This window comes from Hyaena hyaena, unplaced genomic scaffold, assembly GCF_003009895.1.
Source record: "Hyaena hyaena isolate Hyena2069 unplaced genomic scaffold, ASM300989v1 scaffold_167, whole genome shotgun sequence".
Taxonomy (NCBI): domain Eukaryota; kingdom Metazoa; phylum Chordata; class Mammalia; order Carnivora; family Hyaenidae; genus Hyaena; species Hyaena hyaena.
In genome coordinates this window covers 2,280,533-2,301,983 of record NW_024080798.1, presented here as the reverse complement: position 1 = coordinate 2,301,983, position 21,451 = coordinate 2,280,533, and the positions used below count along the sequence as shown (strand labels likewise).

Here is a 21,451-nt window from a genome sequence, read left to right as displayed (position 1 = left end):
AAGAAGAGGATGCACACGTGCAAAATGCACACACTGTTTTTGTAGTGATGGCAAACCGCACGTAACAGAAGGGACAGGAGACTGCTCTACACACTCAGGGAAAAAACAAAAATGAGGCTCCATAATTTATCTTGTTCCTCTGTGGAGCAGCAGACCTGCATGTGCACACGACTGTGTGCCTGTGTTCACACACCTGCCATCGATATGAGAGGCTCACTGCTCCCAGTGCTTCTCATGGGTCCCCCGCCTTCTACGGAACACTCTTCTCTAATGGGACTCCGAAATGCTTCTATCTTTTCTAGTCTCAGAAAAATGGGCAAATAGAGGTATGCAGATTGCTGTAGGGACTTTCGGTATTGATGGCTAAATTCTTTTGAGTGAAAAGAGTAAAGCTTTCTGTACGTATCTCCAGGCTTCAGAAAAGTGGCCAGGCACAGAGTAATGACATTCTGCCCCCCCCCCCCCCCCCCCCCCCCCCCCCCCCCCCCCCCCGCCAACATCCTGTCAGTTAGTCCTGATTCAACGGGCAATTTTCCTATGCTTCCTTCCCACCTTCTCTTCCACAGAATACTATTACTGCCAAACCGATTATTTTAATATCCATATCTATGGACAGAGGAATTGGAGGAGAAACCACAGTATATGGTGTCGATATTTTATTAAGAGTGATACAAAGATATATTTTAAACCCAAAGAAGCCCTAAGGAGATAGAAATAGTAAACACAAAAGGGCTTTCTAAAGCTTCAGCCTGCGTGAGCTAGGTGAACAGAGCACATGCATGAAGGATGCTCCAGAGATAGCACCTCCTCCTCCCCCTCCAAATTTTGTGGCATGGGGACAATTGTGAAGGTCATCTGAGCTCTGCCAAATACCTTGCTAAACATGTTGCTGAAATAAGATCGTCACACAGAACCTTCTCCCTTTGGTAGCATCTATTAGGACACTGACTTTTTGAAAGATGTACCCATTTATGCTTTTATGTTTCATATTTAGTTACCCACAAAACACATATCTTAGGACTAAATATTATTAATTACATGAATATTAGAGTTCCCTTTTCCTATAGCCACTTTTGTGTTACAAATAAGTGAAACACTTTTTTTCCAGATTCAAAAGCTGTCTGAAATTCAGGTAGTACTGTATTAAATTTCAGGCAGCCTCTACTATCCAACCCTTTCCTCCCCCTGAAATCTCACAGTATTCAGCTTCCCTTCCCTCTCTGGCTGCAAGAGTTAGCAGGGCCCAGTCGTAAAGGCTTTTAGAGTCAGAAAGACCAAGCCTTGAATGAAATCCCTACTCTACTAGTGGACTGGCCTTGGGGCCATACTTATTCTCTAGGTCAGCACCAAATGAGACACGTGCTTCTATCACCGCCACCCCCTGCTATGGGTGGGGAAACTGAAGCTCAGAGAGGTTATATAACTCACAGGTTTTGCTTAGTGTAGAGCTAAGACCTGAACCTGACTGACTCCAGACCGTGAGCTCACGGCCAGTGGTTGTGCCAGTGGCTTCAAGTTTTCTCATCTATAAGACGCAGATAGCAGCAGGATCTGGGTCTACATGGGGCTGTGCAAAGTGTCTAGCACGGTGCCTGGCGCACACCAGAGCTCAAAGGAACTGGCTCTTTTCTGCATGGGTAGGGATAATCTGTGATCTTCCTTCATGTCTCTAGCACTGCACACACAGCAGACACTCAGAAATGCTTACTAGGTGCCCTGGACAAGGGTCTATAGATCTTACAAACCCACGATTCCAACTCGTCCTCTGAAAGAGAGAAGGAAGGGGAAGCTCGGAGCCAATATTTGTGTTTACTTTGTATGTGGCATGCTGGACCTGTACTAGGTACGGTCATTAATTATTCTATCTCATTTGCATGGGTATTACTATTCCATATTACAGATAGCTTGCTCAGGGCCACACAGTAATGGAGCTGGGATTCAAAGTCACATGCATCTCAGCCCCAAAATTAGTGCACTTGCACTCTGATGACTCTGGTATGTGGTAAGACATTAAGCTGCATCCATGTGTTAAAAATCAGAAGTACATACACCATTATCCTATTCGAAAATGGTCACAACCTTTCCTAAACCAACTCTGAAGACTTAAAAGTTGGCAAGGACATCACCTGTCCCGTCTGATGACCCAAGCTCTCCTGAGTCACACTGAAAACTACTTGCCTTCTAATACATGCAGGTACTGTGTGTCAAACTCGGCTGGGAGAAGTTCCCCATCCCTTTACTGTGGGTGCTTGCTGCTAGGCTCTGAGAGACTTCTGTTTCATACAAGCGATATGAAGAAAAGCCAAAGACAAAAACAAATATGCCTAAATAGGTCCTAATTTTATGGCCATGATGGTAGCTGTATTTTATGCCAATTATTAAGAAATCAATGTTAATGTCTTCAAATGCCAATGACTGCTTTAATACACAGGCCTCACAATATTTTTTATGAGGCTGCAAAGAAGGGCCTGTGAAGATTGTGTAATAGAACAACGGGTCACAATGCGGAGGGCACTGGGGACCTATGCTTATAGTTAAAATGTAGTTATTTTCTATATTTTACTTAAGGGAACTGTAAACTGCGGTAATAAATACAAGGAACATGCTAACATATTAGACAGGAAATAATTACTTGGTGCAGCAACTGTCGGCTGCTTGTGTGCTCACATCACACACGAAACCATTTATTGTAGGCTCCACTAGAGTTAGGCTTTTACAGGACATGCGGCCAACTGCTGTCAGGGACCAGGCTCAGGGGCAATGGGACGTTTACGATGAAATGACATCTCATGTGTCCCTGTGCAAATGCAGGTTCTTTAGTACTCTGGACAAAGGGGCCACCTTCCTACAACAAGCTGTGAAAGTGGTGGTGGGGACAGCAGCGCATAGGGCTGCCTAGCACTGCCGCCCCCCCCTCCACTCCGATGAGGCTCGGAGCAACAAGAGCATCTCCATGCACCTCCTTTGCATATGCTCCCCAAACTAGTATCCAGACACGGAGGGGGCTTCGACAACAACAAAAGTGTGTTTGTTTCTGTTAAAAGCTGGTATCATGCCTTCTGATGTCTTACCCTGATAAATCCTTCACCCTATTCTGGGACTGCAAGCCATGGGAATCTCGCTCTCTCTTTCCTTCCCTCCCACCCTTTCAGCCTCGCTCCCTCTCTCTTAAAAAATGTAAGGAGATGTTAATTATGAGAAACAGACCAAAGAACACTAGATTATCAAAGCACGTATCATGAGAGTAGCAAATGTCATAATTACTTAGACTGAATTATAGCTGTATGTTTAGAAGTTAACTTGAAGTGAGGAAGTTGGCAAAGTCCTTTTCTTCTCCCTCGTTTAACCCCTGACTGCAAGCCAAGGGAATTTCTGGCATGACAAGCCATCAACACCTCCAATCTCAAGGGACATTTTTGGATATTTGTGCCAAGTAGTTGATAAAACAAGCATGGGCACAGGAGAGCGCCAAGCATGGCAGACAGAAAGCACACAAGGATGAGCAATGTGGTGGCTGACTTCGGGGCAGGTCTCACATGCCTTTATGGCCACGTGAGGCCTGCAAGGGGCGGCGGGCTGGCTACATTCCTCTGTAGTGTGTACCGCACACTGTCACAATGGACTCCTACGGGGAGTCACTTTTTCACAAGGTAGAATATTTTTTAAATGATTTTTATCTTTCACAAAGGTTTTAAAATAGTAACTGTATCCCTCACGACAACATACCAAGTGAAATTTCAAAACAAAAGAGATATAAGCAAAAATATACTCATTTTACCTTTTATGAATAAATGCACATAGATCGACCCTCAGTGGATTTTTGGAAAACCGGACAAACTCCTTCTCTTACAGAACCTCAGCAGGAGAAATAAGGCGACTGAAGGGGAGGAGTTTTTATTTTTTTAATTTTTTAATTTTTTGTTTTATTATTTTTTTTATAAATAGTTTATTGTCAAGTTGGTTTCCATATAACACCCAGTGCTCATCCCCACAAGTGCCCTCCTCCATGCCCATCCCCCCTTCCTCCCCACAGCCATCAGTCCTCAGTTTTTGTCAGCATTCAAGAGTCTCATGGTTTGCCTCTCTCCCTTTCCCCCACCATTTCCCCCCTTCTTCTCCCCCACGGTCCTCCGGTAAGTTCCTCCTAATCCTCCTATACGAGCAATCATACGGTATTTGTCTTTCTCTGCCTGACTTATTTCGCTCAGCATAACACCCTCAGGGTCCATCCATGTTGCTACACATGGCCAGATTTCATGGTTTCTCACTGCCATGTAGTATTCCATGGTATAGATAAACCACATCTTCTTGATCCATTCGTCTGTTGAGGGGAGGAGTTTTTAAATCTACATGCTATAAGAGATAATTTTGTGTAGAAACTCTACCAATATATTATTCTCTGAATGCAATGGTGAATGGGAATCGATGTGATGACAGCTTTTCATTTTCTGGGTATTGAGTGTTTCCACTGCAGTGGAAAGAATACCTGCCATCAATCGGCTCAGTCTCATAGCTTATAAGCACTAAGACACACGTGACCTCACCTCGCCCTGCCGTGATCCCCGCTAAGGCTGGGAGGGGTGCGTCTTATGTTATAGATAAGGAGCCGGGGACAGCGCTGAGGCCTGACAATTCTGAGTCCAGTAAGCTGGCCCACAGCAGGTGTGTGGCTCAGGGCAAGCCCCTTCCCTGCTCCACACAGAAGCTTCCATCAGTCACTGGAGCACAGGGCTGTTGGGCCGCACTCCTCAGGGGAGCCCCCAGGCCGAAAGGGCCTGGCCCACGGGATCCTACTGCACAGCGGATGGCTGCTAAGTTTCTATTTCCCCACTTCTGACTAATCTAACTGCTTAGCATTCATTACAAAGCATTACTGGGAAAAAGGCATTGTAGTGAGTGCGAATTTCCTTACCAGAAACAATGCATTTGTAAGCAAATCTTTGAATGAGCTACTTCAGAAATGGGACCAGAGAATATACCCTTCTTACTTCAACACATGGAAGTTTTATGTTATTGCTAAATTTAACAAGTGCCCTTTCTTATCCAGGATGACTAAATTTCCATAATGTTCACTGTGTCCCCTGGAGGGAGTAAAAGAAAAAAAATACCACACATTTCACGTAAGGACTGGGGAGTAAAGGCTCTTGACCTCTGGAAAGTGAATCAAGACCACCTACTCATTTAACACAGCTAATGACGAAGTGTCATGTGGAAACAATTACCCACCATAATCCATTTGAGCCGGTTTCAATTCTCAAGGCAAGATTCTTATTTTGGATTATCAATTCTACAAGTCAAATGGGTCCAATTATTAATAAAGAATCCTATAAAATACAAGTTTTCTGTTTCTAATCACCACAACCAAAACCCAGTCCAATAGCCATTAAACAAACTGGAAAAGAATCATTTCCTAATAAAGCTGACATCCTAAAACTACGTATCTCTTTAATGGGTACACATCTAAACGAGCAGTTTGCATTTTCTGGCATATCTCCACTTTGCTTTATTTCAACCGTAATTCTAACTCACCTTTATGTGCAAGAGCAAACTGCACTTCTCTCTGAGACTGCTAAACCTCATCACTTATTCAGTTCTGTAAAGCACCTGAGTTCTCATTACAGCCTCACTGGAAAATCCACATGATTTAGCAATGGAAAACACACCATCGCGCACTGTCACTTTGCTCTTGGTTTAACGTCTGGAAAACGCCCAGATGTTTGGATGTCCATATGCTCTCCACAGAGTGATCGAGCCTTCGATAAGCTGCTGAGCACCCTCAGCTCTCTCGACACTAGTTAATCTGTGGTGCTGTCAAACATGTCACACGAACCATGAATCACGGCCTTCTGCAGCAATCCCTGAAACCCCCGAAGCGCTGCTCACGGCAGACAGCTGCACACTGAGCCCTGCAGCCATGGCAAGTCTCTTCCCACAGAGGACTTTATAAATCATCTTTAAGATAATCCAAGGGCCTGAGTGAAGGCTTTAATAAAGATAAAAAGAAAAAGAAAAATTTGTCAAAAACAAATTGCTTGTCTTTCAAGCAGACACCTTTTTAGCAGGTTTTTTTCCCCTAAGTCACTCTCTTTTCTCAAACAACCAGTGGAACTCTCTTCATCTAAACAATCTGGAATGTCTAAAGAATGCTGTCTTTGCATAGTTAATATTTTTGCAATTTTCTCCCCCCTTCCGTCTTTCCCAGTATAATATAATCCTTTGCACCTGCAAAAGCTCCACAGACCGCTGACTGCCAACAATCCACCACGTGGTCCTGCCTCCAGGACCAGAGGGCCTGTGTTGAAGGAGAAAGAAAAAGACACGTTATTAAATATCTGAATTTATCGGAACCTCCCGTGGGTTAGCTCTGGGGATGGGAACTTAAGTGAGAAGCTATTTTGGTGACATTCCTTGCTGATGACATAAGTGATTTTCCCAAGGATTTAACTGCATTCTAAAAAAAAAAAAAAAAAAACTCAAAGAAACAAGGGTGACAGCTACATTCAAGTGCTCAAAGGAAACAATTTGCAGGAAATGTGCATGATGTACACACATTTGTGTGTACGAGTACAAATAAAAATAAAGACCGATCTCTAAGACAATGTAACATTTTAAGTATTTCCCCTATAATTCTAAACATATAAATAACATAATTCACCAATGAGTACAGAGCACTGTCTGCCACATTCCGCCGGGTTTTTTCTCTCAATCTTTATCCATATTGCCCATGTCTGAAGGATGCTAATTCTGTTACTTATGTATGGACTGAAAATTCATCAAAACATTTTTTTTGCACTTTTCATGAAATAAATGGACGATTATACAAATAAATACCCATTCCAAGTTTCAAACTAGGCAACAGGATGGCAGAGACATGGTGCCTGGCTCACCCAGAGCTGATGGCCCAGCAGAGAAGATGCAGTCACATCCGACGGAGAACAGTGCTCTGAGCTGGCCACTGGTCTCGTCTCTCACTCCTAGTTACTACTCACGCCTCACAACCACCCTAAGAGGTGGGCCCTGTTATATGTCAGCCATCTTTTACCTGGGCTAACAGCACAGCCTGCCCTCTGTTCTTTGTTTTTGCTTTTGTTTTACTTTACTGAGGCTTAAGTACATATCCAACAAACTACACATGTTTAAAGTATGCAACTTTTCTCTCACTCTCTCTCAAACATGAAACCACTGCCATAATTACTGAATATGTCCAACACCTGCCAAAAGCTTTCTCTTGTCATTCCTCTTTCCTGCCTTCCCTCGCCACCCCCTAAACCATATGTCATTCTATATTAGTTTGCCTTTTCTAGAATATATCAAATATATCACAATCAAAAGAAAACACCAAAATCAGTACTAATTTCTTACTTTGAATATCTCCCCACTGATGTTATATCTAGAACGTTGAGAAGGCTACTACAGAAATGGGGAAGATGCTATAGAAATAAATCAAGACATAAATGGTCCTATTTGGTCAATTTCAACAACTTTTATTTGTGATTTATGCTTTTTTTTCTTCTTACCTCTGGATCCCTTTCATTCAGTAATCCCCCACCCCTCCAACCATCCAGCTATTCTCTGTACCTATGAATATTTTCTTTTTAGACTTCACATGAAAGAGATCATACATACAAGGGTGTCTGGGAAGCTCAGTCAGTTAAATGTCTATCTTCAGCTCAGGTCATGATCTCATGGTTTGTGAGTTCAAGGCCCCAAGTCAGGCTCTGTTCTGACAGCTCTCAAGCTGAAGCCTGCTTGAGATTCCACGTCTCCCTCTTTCTCTGCCCCTCCCCTGCGTGCACTGCCTCTCTCTCTCTCAAAAAATAAACATTAATTTTTTTTTTAAAAAAAGAGTTCATACACTATGTATCTTTCTCAGATTTATTTCAGTTAGCATACTGCCTGGAGGATCCATCTATGTTGTCACAAATGACAGGATTTCATAGTTTTTTTACAGCTGAATAATACTTCATTGTGTATATATACACCACAATTTGTTTATCCATTCAGCTGTCAGTGGACGCTTAGAGAGTTTCCATATCTTTATTATAGTAAATAATGCTGCAGTGAACACAGGGATGTAAATATCTTTTCAAGTTAGTGTTCTTACTTCCTTCAGATAGGTACCCAGAAATGGGACTGCTGGATGACATGGCAGTTCTATTTTTAATTTTTTTTTATTTTAAATGTTTATTTATTTCTAGGAGAGAGAGAGAGAGAGATAGCGTGAGCAGGGGAGGGTCAGAGAGAGAGGGAATCACAGACTGAAACAGGCTCCAGGCTCTGAGCAGGCAGTCAGCACAGAGCCCGATGTGGGGCTCGAACCCATGAACCGCGAGATCATGACCTAAGAGAAAGTCGGATGCTTAACCGACTAAGCCACCCAGGCGCCCCAGAGAACAACTTTTCTTAACTCAGACACCTAACTATGCAAATTACTTAATTAGATATATAACAATGTGTGGTATCAGAGGGCTCCCAACATTTCCTTCCGCCTAATGAGAATGATTACTTAAAAAGTGTATTTATTAAATTCACTAGACTACGAACACAACTGCTAAATCGATTTTCATAACCTTCTTATGGAAAGAGAGAAGCTATAAAATATTTTATTACACATAGGTTTGTGAAGATAACCTTGCTATTGAGTGTAGTACTTTTCCAGTAAATGCTTTAATGTTTGCAAATATCTCTGTGCTTTTGCAGAAAGCATTATTTTCTCTATAACTCATGTAAGCACTGGTGGCACTGGAAGAAACAAAAAAAGAACATTACCTTTTTACATTAGAGGTGGAAAAATGAGCATTTTATCAGGCAAAAGCCAGTTTTAACACTATGACTTTATTTGCTGACTTTTTAGAACAGGAAAATGAAACATAAACTGGACTTTAGTGATGACTGAAGTCATCTTTAGTTAATCTACTGGTATTTCCTTGGGTTCCCAAAAGCAGAAGTTTACTCAAAACAAACTGAAAATATTATTAATAATGCTGACTTTATAAGCGATAATTAAGGACAAATAACAAGATGTGCATTACATGTCATACAGAAGAAGGGGAAAAATCAAAGATGTTATGTAATTCATAAATTCAACATTTACTGAGTAGTTACTGGCTATCAGGCACTTTTTTCAAAGGAAAAAAGAGCAGTCCCTAGGTCTAATGTGTGACAGGGGTACAGTGTGGGCAGAAAAGGGTTATAACACAGAGAAGGAAGGTGACAGAGAAGGCTTCACACAAGTGCCTGTTGTAATCTAGGAGGAAAAATTTGCTTGGGGGGGGGGGGCACCTAACCAAAATAGACTCTGATGACTGAAGACACAATTTAAAAATAGAATCTCCACAGATAAGCCTAACTGTCCACCACCACCTGGCCAGAATAATTTAGTCTAAGAACATATAAAGAAATCATTTTGTATTTGGAGAAAAAAAAATCTCTAGAACCAAAAGGTTTAGAATCCAGTGAGAACCTTCAGTGGCAGACAGAGAACATAATAGAAATAACAATTATGAACACTTGCAGAGAACTTATTTACGTTCCAGGCACTGAGCACTTTACATACATTAACTCATGTTACCTACAACCCTTCTGAGGTATGTGTCTTTTTATCCTCATTTTACAGACATGGAAGTGGAGGCTCAGAAAAGTTAGGTAACTAGCCAACGTTTAAACAGACAGCAGCAGAAGTGGGATGGGTGAGACATTCTGGTACAAAATAGAAACAAGTGGACTTGAACCTGCAGGGCAGAGCTGTCTAGACAACAAACAGAATGGTATCCATAAGACACATTACTTCCAAACAGAGACCATAATTTCTTCTGGAATGATACTCAAATACCCAAGTGAATGAACAAACTCTGTCTCTTCCCAACATATCTTACTTTACGTCACAGGAGTGCAATTTTTTAATGAGGAATTGTCTCAAATGAAAAAAACCTTGGAAAATATTGAGATCACACTAAAAAGATGAATGTTATGTACAGATATTTCACTTGGGAGGTACTTTCAAATTCATAAGCACAACCACCAGTAACAACAAAAACCTGACTGGTAAAAAGTACTGCACATGAATTATCAAAGTATTGTGAAATTACAAATTTGCTCATCAATGTGCAGATCCACAAAAAAAAAAAAAAAGAAAAAGAAAAACTGGCTGTGAAGACAGGAAAGGTCTACTCAGTGGAAATGTAAATATTATTGTTAGTGACTTTTCAACAATTTGAGTTGACTGGAAAATAGAATAAAGACACAGTGCAGGCAACAGTAGGAATGATTACCGGTGACAATAGTAGTTGCCACTTGCTGAGTTCCTAGCAAGTTCCAGGTGCTTTGCTAAAGATTTTTATAACTCTTAATTAGTTTTGGAAAATGTATATGATCTGCAGACACAGGTGTGGGGGCAGTGCTAAATGATGGTAAGCAAATGGCCAAAGGTCACAGAGACAGTAAAGGAGAGCTGAAGCTGGCTGGGGACCTCCCCAAAGCCATGTGCCTTGTAGACAGGATAACCTATATGCAACATGTTAAGTTCCTCACTACCGGACACAGCTCAACTTCTAATACAGCCACATGACAATATGTAAGTTATTAAAGAAAATATTTTGAGGTCCGTAAAAGTTGTTAAAATAGTATGGGTTTGTACTGAAGGATTTTTCTAAGGACCTATTTGAACACCAAAACATTTTAAATTGCCAGAGTTTCTCAACCTAAATAAGTATTTCCACCGCCATGGAGGTCTCCTGGTTCCAGGGCAGGCAGATAAATGAGCAGCGAGTGTGACGACGAGGGACAGCAAGGGAGCCCAAATGTGAAAAACCAGAGCACTGGGAGTCTCAACTCCCATGATGGAGGCTGTGCACCAAAATAAGCAGAGGTAAAAAAGCAGATGGCCATCCTTTCCCTTGTACTGGCTTACTTACCCCGACTCAATGTCCTGGTTTTTTTGTTTTTTTCAAATAAAAACTAAAATTTTCAGAGGAATCCATGTACATTTGTTACCACCTCAGCTCAATGAGAAATCTCAAGTGGAAGTAATGAGACAGGCAGAAACTGTTCTTAATGCTGCATATGTGGTTGTTTTTGGATTAGGAAGGTAAGTGACAACAGGCAGCCATGCTTGTGGCCAAACAGCAAGATTCTAGACTAAGAGCAAACAATCTACTTTGCTCCCATTATCCTCACAGGTGCCTGGGGTCTGGTTCACAGCTGAGTTTCTGTAACTTTTCTTAAGTTTCCATAACCTAGCTTGAATAGAAAATATTTCCAAGAGCTTAGATAGAAATTTCACTTGGAAGTAATTTTAAGCCCTACAGAAAAGTTGCAACAATAATATAGTTCCCATATACCCTTCACCCAGCTTCCCCTAATGTTGACATCTCAAATGACTATAGTACAATGATCAATACAAAAGGACTGAAATAGGCACCATACTACTAACATACAGACTTCGAATTTCATTGTTCATACTGTTTAAAGGTATTCAATTTTTAACATGAGCTTTTTTCAAAAATCAACATTATTTATACCGTCCAGTAAGCTATCATGAGGAATCCTGAATACCTACTGGTGGCACAACACAACAGTCAGGTTGTCCTAATATTTCCCAAGCGATTCTTCACTCACTGCTCAAGGCCTGTTAGAGGAAGAACAGCATGACGTAATTGGCTCCCCAACCCTACCACCCCTATGACTACTAGCCCGAGTATTCATTCAAAGGGTAGAAAGCCAACACCAAGGGCAATGCTATGAAATGGCTAGGAGTGCAGGCCCGGGTCAGGTGTTTTCTATTAAAGTATAACGAAGCATGAAGAGAAGGCTTTGTTTTTCACTTCAAAAGACCCACCCAAACGTACACTATTGTCCTATAAATGAGTAACAAATTGAAAATAAGTGTTCTGGCTTTCGTGTAGGGGAGCTCACAGTCTGGGACTTCAGCTGCTGTATCCAGTAGCAGTTACGCAGCTTCCAGTGCTGCAAGCTTATGCAATTTTACTGGTGCTTTTGGGGGGACAAGGAAAGGCATGTGGACAGGATCGTCTCCTTGAGCCCACATTAAGAGCCTCAGATGACAACTTATTTACATGACAGAAAAGACAATCCTCTGTGCAGGCCTTAGTGTTGTGAGTCCACCAGCAAGCAGAATGTCGTGGAAACACACTAACGCTCTCCAGGCTGTAGCCGACAGGGCCCCTGTGGGACAAACGTACACCAGGAACAGCAAACAGGTTCTACCTCCAGGACTCTGTGTGATGGAGGTGGACAAGGCTTTCAGGCGAGCATGCCAAGTGGTTCAAAGGTTCCGCTTAGGGTCAGCTAGACAGAGGCCTCTGATCAACGGGGGACAACTGCCGAGACAGAGGCCATAGCAGCAATGCCATCCCAGTGCATACCGAAGCCAAACACACTAAACAAGCACCAAAAATGCTTACAAATAACTAGAAAGCAAATTTAAAAAACAAAAACAAAGCTACCTCCTTTTTTCTCACTTTACAGAGGTTTCATGTTAACCTACAGATGGGTGCTTTGAAGTCAATTAGTGGCAAGGTATACAAACTCCCAAAAAACTGGAATTATTATAGGCATTAAAAAAAAAACAATTTTTAATATTTATGAGAGACAGAGGGAGATCATGAGCAGGGGAGAGGCAGAAAGATAGGGAGACACAGAATGTGAAGCAGGCTCCAGGCTCCTGGCTCGTGGCTGTCAGTACAGAGCTCAATGCAGGGCTCGATGCAGGGCAGGGGCTCACAAACCACAAGATCATGACCTGGGCAGAAGCTGGATGCTTAACTGACTGAGCCACTCGGGCACCCCTAGGCATTTTTAAAGTGCTGTGTTTGATAATCCGATTAAACTAAAGCACAGCCAACTCCCCTCTTTTCTCACACTCTGTCCTGGAAAAAAATTACTGTGACTCATCACAGTCATGGTCTATGGGACCGATCCTTCCTATTTATCTTCTTACGGTCACAAACTTGCCCAGGGAGAAAATAAATGTAAAAAAGAAAGAAGACAAAAGAAGAATCCTGGCGTGCTTTTTACTGTTTTTGCCAGAGGACCCTAACGCCCTACCCTCTAAGATGCCCAGTGGTGAGGCAGGCTTCAATCTGACCTTTAGGAACAGCCCACATGGGATGTGCTGGGTGTCGTCATCACTGTGGCTTCTCAAGTGCAGCTAACATGGTTGAGCGGCAGCTGGGTGCCCAGGTCACGGGGCACGCTGGGGGAGGAAGCCAGGGCTCCGGAAGCCATGACCTTGCCAGCTACCCTCTCAGGGCCCCTGCTAAACGTGCTGCTCCTCCACCCTACTTAGTTTTCCAGGACATCTCTTTTTCACTCTCTGCCTTGGCCAAACCACACAAAACAACAACTTTGAAAACATTTTGCTTGCAGAGTGAATAACACCTAAAAGTAGGAGGAATTTATTTTCCTAACTCCCATATTATGGGATCTCTCTCTCACTCTACCTCAGCGGCCCTAGAAATAAGAAAATGTTACCTATTACTTTTATAAACTGAATGAAAGGACACTGTAAGATTCTAATTTCTTTTTTGCACAAAGTGTCCCGTATCTTCCAGGATGCAAATTGAGAATTTTTATGTTCTTGTAGTTTCTGAATTGTTCAAAAATGCCTGCTTCATCCTGTCATTTTGCTAAAATCCTTATCAGCTCCTTACATTCTGACTTGACTGGTGGTCTGGACATACAACAAATACCTGCTCTTATTTTCAGCTATTTTCCTCCATACTGATGTAGTTAATCTAGGGTACAAGCTCAGTGAGGCAAAAATCTCTCTCTCTCTCTCTCTCTCTCTCTCTCACACACATACACACACACACACACACACACACACGTGTCAAACAAAACAAAATCTGCTAGCCTTCCCTTGTCAATCTTTAGCATGCCTTTATTAGCAATCTATGTTTTGACCAAACATGTCCATGCAGAGACTAGACATGAAAGGTAGTATATGAGGACAATGAGCACTGAGCACATTCTAAACTACTATTAGTTGATTTTTTTTTTTATTTTAATATGTACTTATTTTTGACAGAGAGAGAGACAGAGCATGAGCAGGGTTGGGGCAGAGACAGAGGGAGACAAACAATGCGAAGCAGGCCCCAGGCTCTGAGCGGTCAGCACAGAGCCTGACACGGGGCTCGAACTCACAAATTGCAAGATCATGACCTGAGCCAAAGTTGGACACTTAACCAAATAAGCCACCCATTCCCTAAACTACTATTACTCAGGATGCTAAAAAGTGTAGGAGAATTTTATTGGGTGTTAAGATAGTGATAGACATTTTAAGTATTATCAACGCAAGAATTAAAAACAATACAAAACTTATTTACTCTTCAACTTGAATAAAAATAGGTTTTTCTAAAGTATAACTTCTAAAAACATTTACTTATAAATAAAAAATCTAAGTGATGACTTTTACACATTGTATTATAGCTCAAAGAATAATTCCCTGACCAGATTTCTAATACAAAGCTCTCATTTCATCTTTTTTTAAATATATATATATATATTTGAGAGAGAGAGAGACAGTGTGAGCAGGGGAGGGTCAGAGAAAGAGGGAGACACAGAATCTGAAACAGGCTTCAGGCTCTGAGCCGGCAGTCAGCACAGAGCCCAACGTGGGGCTCGAACCCACAAACCATGAGATCATGACCTGAGCCAAAGTTGGACACTTAACCGACTGAGCCACCCAGGTGCCCCTCATCTTAAAAACTCATCAGCATGGTGTCATAGTCTTACATAACCAAAATGATTTTATTTTCATTTTGCTTCAACAGTTGCATCTGAACTTAAAGCCTACATTTCTTCTAGTTAATGCTTTGCAACTTTTAACACCTTGGGGCTAGAAGCTTATTTAGACCTAACAATCCTCTATACTACACTGCTACTTCTGTTAAATATTCAGATAATACAAAAAAAATGACATTCTTACAGGGAATTTTATTGTATCCTTCCAAAGCAGGCTTATTGTTGACCTAGAGCTCAGTCAGAATAAACATGTATGTTACAGTTGTGAACATACTTCCAAAAGAAACAAATTTTAAATGAAACAGTTCATATATATGATTATCCAACTTTGCACTGAACTCGAAACAAGAATGCTAACCTTCAATTAGTGAATCATTACAAACGCCTACAGTTGTAAAAGAACAATTAACAATATAAACATATATATAAACAAAAGACAGAGTTCCTTCCTCCAAAAGCAAAGAACTACAAGAAATTAAACACAAACATGTAGAAAAATGTGGTCTGCTATTATTACCTCTCATTACCATCAACAACCTGTGCTCACCAGTGTTCGGTCACAGGACTGACTCCTGAAGTGAACACTGGTGAATCCCTACCCAAGGACAGGAGAGCCATGGATGCTTGGGAGAGTCTGTCTAAGAAATATGTCAGCCAGGGGTTTTAATCCTTATGCTATCAAGTTAAGGAATCAATGCAGTTTGAAGAAATGGCTTAAATAGGCAGATTTGATGTAACATAGCCTCAACTTTTTACCAAGTTTTGAGCTCACATAACAGCAAAAACATTACTGAAGATGTGCTATAGGCAATGCTATGTATAAAATGGCTAAGAACATCAGCTCTGCATTCAGACTGCCTGGGTTCAAATCCCAGCTGTACCCTTAAACATTTAATAAACTGTGGCCTTGGGCAGGACACTCGAACTATTCCTCAGTGTCCACGTGTCCCAAATGAAGGTGAGCTAACAACACCTATCCTAAAACTGTCATGAAGATTAAAAGGAGATAATCCATGGAAAGTGCTTATCATGGCTCCTGGTGCATTTTAACTTTGAGAAATGTTGGGTATGATGATGATTTTTATTACTACAGTTATTATCATTAACAATGTTAACACAGTAAAAGGGTGCTGGACAGGAAATTGAGACTTGGATTACCAGATGAAAGACAACCTCTCTGAACCGCTTTTCCTTTTTTAGTGCAGACGACAAGACCTCTCACCCTGGGTTTGAGTGATGTGAATGAGATGCTAATAAACATGCAGTACTTAACTTAGCCCAGTGCCTGGCATATAGTAACTGCTCAATACACAACTGGTATCTTTTTTTTTTTTTTTTTATGGTTAGGGCATAGTAATTTACTACAAATGTACAAGAACATGTGGATGGCAGTTACATAATGTGCTTTTTAGCCATATAGTACTGTTCCCTATAGTTTTTTTTTTCTTTACAAATAGTTTATTGTCAAATTAGTTTCCACATAACACCCAGTGCTCATCCCCACAAGTGCCCTCCTCCATGCCCATCCCTCCCTCCCCCCCACATCCATCAGTCCTCAGTTTTTGTCAGCATTCAAGAGTCTCTCGTGGTTTGCCTCTCTCCCTTTCCCCCACCATTTCCCCCCTTCTTCTCCCCCTTGTTCCTCAGTTAAGTTCCTCCTAATCCTCCTATACGTGCAAACATATGATATTTGTCCTTCTCTGCCTGACTTATTTCGCTCAGCATAACACCCTCAAGGTCCATCCATGTTGCTACACATGGCCAGATTTCATTGTTTCTCATTGCCATGTAGTATTCCATGGTATAGATAAACCACATCTTCTTGATCCATTCGTCCGTGGATGGACACTTAGGCTCTTTCCATGTTTTAGCTATTGTTGAGAGTGCTGCTATGAACATTGGGGTACATGTGCTCCTATGCAACTGATGTCTTTTTAACATTCAGGTGATACAAGGGCCTAACTGAATAAATTATTAAAATTAAAATGCTAGGAAGGGAATAAACAGGTGCTATGATTCCTGAGGAGGGAAGAAGAGAAGGTCTTCCTTCAAAAAAGGGTAGAAAGGGAAGGTCTGTCTCCAGTGACATATGGCCAAGGCGGGGGGGAAGGAGAAGGAGATGGCCAGGAGAGAAGCCTGGCGAAAGACCTAGAATGGAAGCTGAACGAGGGAAGGGATGGTTGTCAGTCCTCTTTACCATACTATCCCCAGATCTGAGAACATGCCTGGCATGCAGCAGGCACACTGCCAGTGAGTAGTGCTCAATAATGAAGTTAAAAGAGCATTTCTGGCAGAGGGCACAACAAATGTCACTGTCCAGAATTAAGCAGCACCCCGCTGTGAAGGGAAGGCAGCCGTAAGTGGAGATAGCGTGGCTGCGGTGTGGTGGGCGGGTGGTAGGGAGTAAGACGGGTGACACAGGCTGGGGGCCGGAAGACAGAGGACAGTGTCAGCCATGGTTTTTCAAAGAGGTGCCACTGATGGGTTTAGTAGACACTGGTATGACTTAATTGATTTCTTTAAAAGATCACTCTGGTTGCTGTGAAAAGAAGGTATTTTAGAGAAGCAAGAACGGAATCAGGGGCCAGAGTGCCAAATGAGACAAGAGGTAAGTGAGAGGCCTCTTGAGAGCAGTGGACGTGGTGACAGGCTGGGTTACCAGGATGAGAGGAATGGAGAACTGGGGAGTGATACAAATTCACAGCCTCCTACTTCACCAAGCAGCAGACGCCTGTTCTACTTACTGAGAAGGGAACCACAGGAGAAGAACCGGCTGCGGAGAAGGAGCATAAAAGCCAAGAGTTGTGTTCAGAACTGGTTCCCCTGAGGCATGTTGAGTGAGGATGTCAACTAGGAAGCTGGTCGCAAGAGGCTCTGCCTCAGAGGAGGCCGTCCATGACAGAGCTGTAAATGTGCAAGTCGTTTATGTAAGGACAGCAGTCAAAGCCAAGGGACAAGATGAAATAATAAGGGATGGGTCTTTGTCGGGTAATAACAGCCACGTAATCTATCACGTTTCTCTTCTGGTTGGGCTGCCAAGAAGTTCCAAACACAACATAAATCTTAAAGGAATATTTTCTTACTGGGAATTCCGGACATGATAATCTACCCCTTTTACTCTTCCTCTTCTTTACAAGGTCAGTCTTCTTACATGCTAACTCTTTAAGTCTATGTGCAATGAGAAAGGCAAAACAGAAAAAATGAGGCAGTATAGTGACAGGCCTGGGGGAGTCAGAAGGACTGGCCCCCACATTTCCTCGCCAAGTCTCCAATTACAGACATATTACCTCGGCGTTACACAGGGGGAGAGGGGGGTTGTGCCTCTCTGATCAGCTCCAAGCTCCTCAAAGGCATCAAGCCTCTTATTCATCTTTGCATTGCACTGCTGTGAAATGGGCCAATGTCCAGCTGGGAGTGCGCACCATCTGTCACCCGTCTGTAAACACAAGGGGCTGAGGCCTTGCTCTAGTACGCTAAAGCTCAGTTCTCAATTGTTTTAAACACAGCACAGTGTGTGATTAAATACCAGAAAGTAATGCACACAAATGTCAGGTAAGTTTGGATAAATCTTCAAGGCCTGGATTAGAAGACTTCAAGGAGGGAAAAAATAACAAAACTCAACTGCGTTTGGAAGATGCACAGTGTCTGGAGATGTGAAAGCATATTTCAGAAAGCAGCCAAAAAAACAGAAGCAGGAAGGAGTCCATTCTGGCTGGAGGGAAAGGATTTTGAACAACAAAGTACAGGGAGAAGAGAACTGGAAAGAACAGTGAAGACACAGAGTGGACCAATCACTTCTAGTTTTAGAGTTTCAGAAAGTTACAAACCGCTGAGAACTTAGATGTTTAATGAAGATCACATAAATTCAATCAGTAGAAAGGATAAGAAGGTAAAGAAAGTGTCATGACTTAGTCTTCTAAGCTAATAAGAATCCGATACGAAGGAGGCCGCAGGTTCCAAACAGTGAGTCCACCAAACCGTGGTGAGTGATGTGCTGCGGAGAAAAAGAGCTCATGAGATTATAACCGAGCATCTGAGACCACTGGGTCAGCAGATGAGCAGTATGCTCCACAGAAATGCAGGCAGCAGGAGGAAGGGATTTTTAGAAAAAGATGGTACCTTTCACTCTAGGCAGAGTAAGTTTCAGATGACAGCGGCCACTCCGTTTCCAGGCCCCTACCCCTTGCCTCACAACACGTATGCGATCTGCTCCAGTCCTTGTGGGGAAGAATTTTCCTAAGTAGTATTCTCACAGAAACACAATAGAGAAAATCCTCCATACATTATAATCTCTCTATGGGTACAAAAGCAAATGTGAATGTTATGTTTATGTAAAATCATAAACATAAAAATAAAAGAAGTGGCCAAAACGGTCTACTTCTACAAAACACTGAGTTCACATTTGGACATTTAAACCAAAAAATATTGTTATGGGAAAAGATGCTCAATATTGTTTAGCCACGAGAGAATTGCACATTAAAACCACAATGAAATACCAGCATACTATGAGAATAGCTAAGAGGATTTTTTAATCTAATGATATAACAAGTAATGACACGGGTGGAGAACAACTGGGACTGTCCTACACGGCTGCAAAACCCAACAACCTCCACTTTGGAAAACACTTTGACAGTTTCTTATCAAATGAAACTTGTATTTTGCCTATGACCTCACTTCCTAACCCAAGAGAAACAAAAACATACGACCCCAGACAAATACCTGTGTGCAAATTTATAGCAGCTTAATTTTGTAATCACACACTTGGAAACTCCAATGCGTATCACCCAACGAACAGGTAAACAAACTGTACCACAGACCTCCACACAATGGGAAACGGCTCCGTGATGTAAAGGAACACACTTCTGGTACAGGCAAAACCATGCATCAGCCTCCATAGCATACTGGGTGAAATAAGCCAAGGCACACAAGGCTACATAATGAGCAACTGTATTTACAGGATATCCTGGAAAAGGGAACACTACAAATATTTTGGATTTTGTTTATGGTGGTAGTCACAAGCCATTTGTCAGAAGTCATAGAAATGTACATTCACAAAGGGTGAAAAAGTCATAGAAATGTACATTCGAAAGGGTGAATTTTCTGGCATCAAAGTTACTCAATAAATTGAACTTTAAAAAAAGACAGCATTTTAACATTTGCTCCATGACAACTGTTAAAGTGTAACATTATCATCTATGGTAACTCTGAAAACTTCTAGACACTTCTTAACTAGCTAGAATACTACAAATGTGCTGAACAATGAAAAGAAATAAACCCTATGCTTTCTCCCTCTTTAGGCCTCCGGACGTTCCTATGCAAAGAGAGGGTGTGAGAGTGTGAGTGAGTGTGGCCACGCTGTGCGAATGCTGGTTATTGAGGAGCGAATAAAGTGAGTCTTGTTTGCCGGACAGCTGTCGGCTCCCTGCTCTTCCATCACACACTCAAGCGGGGAGCTCTTACGCTCACGGGATGTGGCCCTCCCATTGGACAGCTGTTACCTCATGCCGGGAAACACTGCCCAATGAGCCCATTCTCAGCACACACCATGAAGAAAACGGCAAAAACAAAAACGACAACAAAAGACCCAAGAAATGCTTATATAAAGTACATATATACAAACTAAGCTATGCTACTGAAAATCAGATCAGTCCTAAGAAATATTTCTCAATATTTAACATTCCAGATTTTCTTTTCTACGAGTCTCATTTCGCCTCATCTTTGTATCCTTAGCATTCAACCTCGGAGTCCAAATATACATATATTTTTACTTTTCAAAAGACATTTTGATTGAGCATGCTTTGATTACTAATTCCATACAATTATGAGAGTAATGATTTTACCTTCTGGATTATCAAATGCCCAACTAGGTACTTTGCCATTTCACAGTTTGGTCTTCAATAAGCCATTTTCACTTGAACAAGGGCTTTCAAATTCTTTTGACCATTAGACATATTTTCCATTGCCACCCAGTACAGAGAGGTGTGCATGCATGTGCAAGCAACACAGAGGTTTTACAAAATAAGCCTTATACTTACTACATAAGATGTTCTCTATTATTTCCTTTTGCATTAGAGTCCTTAAAATGTTGTCAAATATCCACCCAATCCATATCATGACCCACAATTTTCAAAAATCACTGCCCCAGAAGATGCAAAAAATAATAACATTTCTGCCTGTTTTAAACACAGGCTTTCAAAAACTCACTTAACTATTTGTTTTTAAACACATTAGTGACCTTCCCTGAGGCTGACGCACAAGTCACCACACTCTGTTGTCCCTGGGGGGTTCCCAGCTGGCTGGGGTGAACAGCAGAAGCGGAAGGGACGGTCAGAGCCCAGGCCCCCGCTGCCCCCCCAGCTGCCAGCCACTACGTGTGCATGGGGGAGGCCTCAGCCAGTGGACGCCTACAAATACTGGGGACTTTATTTCTTTCCGTTTAACCACATTGTTATTCCTTAACCTCTTTAACCTCTAGACACAGGCAGGCGCACACAGAATAAAAGAGAATCCCGCCACGTCGGAAAAGGGTTGCAATAGAGAAGGAAGTAAAGCAGTCTTTCCTGAACATGCGTGCATTTCAGTTACGCCTGCTGTGCTGATTTTCCAGAACCACAGAGAGCAGAACAAGTTTAAAGGGCTGAACTGGCATGTAAATCACACACACAAAGTATTTTCAACTACCAAAAAT

At 42.0% G+C, this 21,451-nt stretch overlaps 1 protein-coding gene across 3 annotated transcripts in view; it reads right to left on the bottom strand.

Moving 5' to 3' along the window:
- SLC25A26 (solute carrier family 25 member 26) overlaps positions 1-21,451 on the bottom strand; it is a 140,595-nt gene that overhangs the window by 6,206 nt on the left and 112,938 nt on the right. For all 3 annotated transcript variants that reach the window (XM_039240075.1, XM_039240072.1, XM_039240073.1), the window contains one exon: positions 6,223-6,292. In XM_039240075.1, coding sequence (XP_039096006.1) covers positions 6,223-6,292 — 70 coding nt within the window. The remainder of the gene's footprint in view (positions 1-6,222; positions 6,293-21,451) is intronic.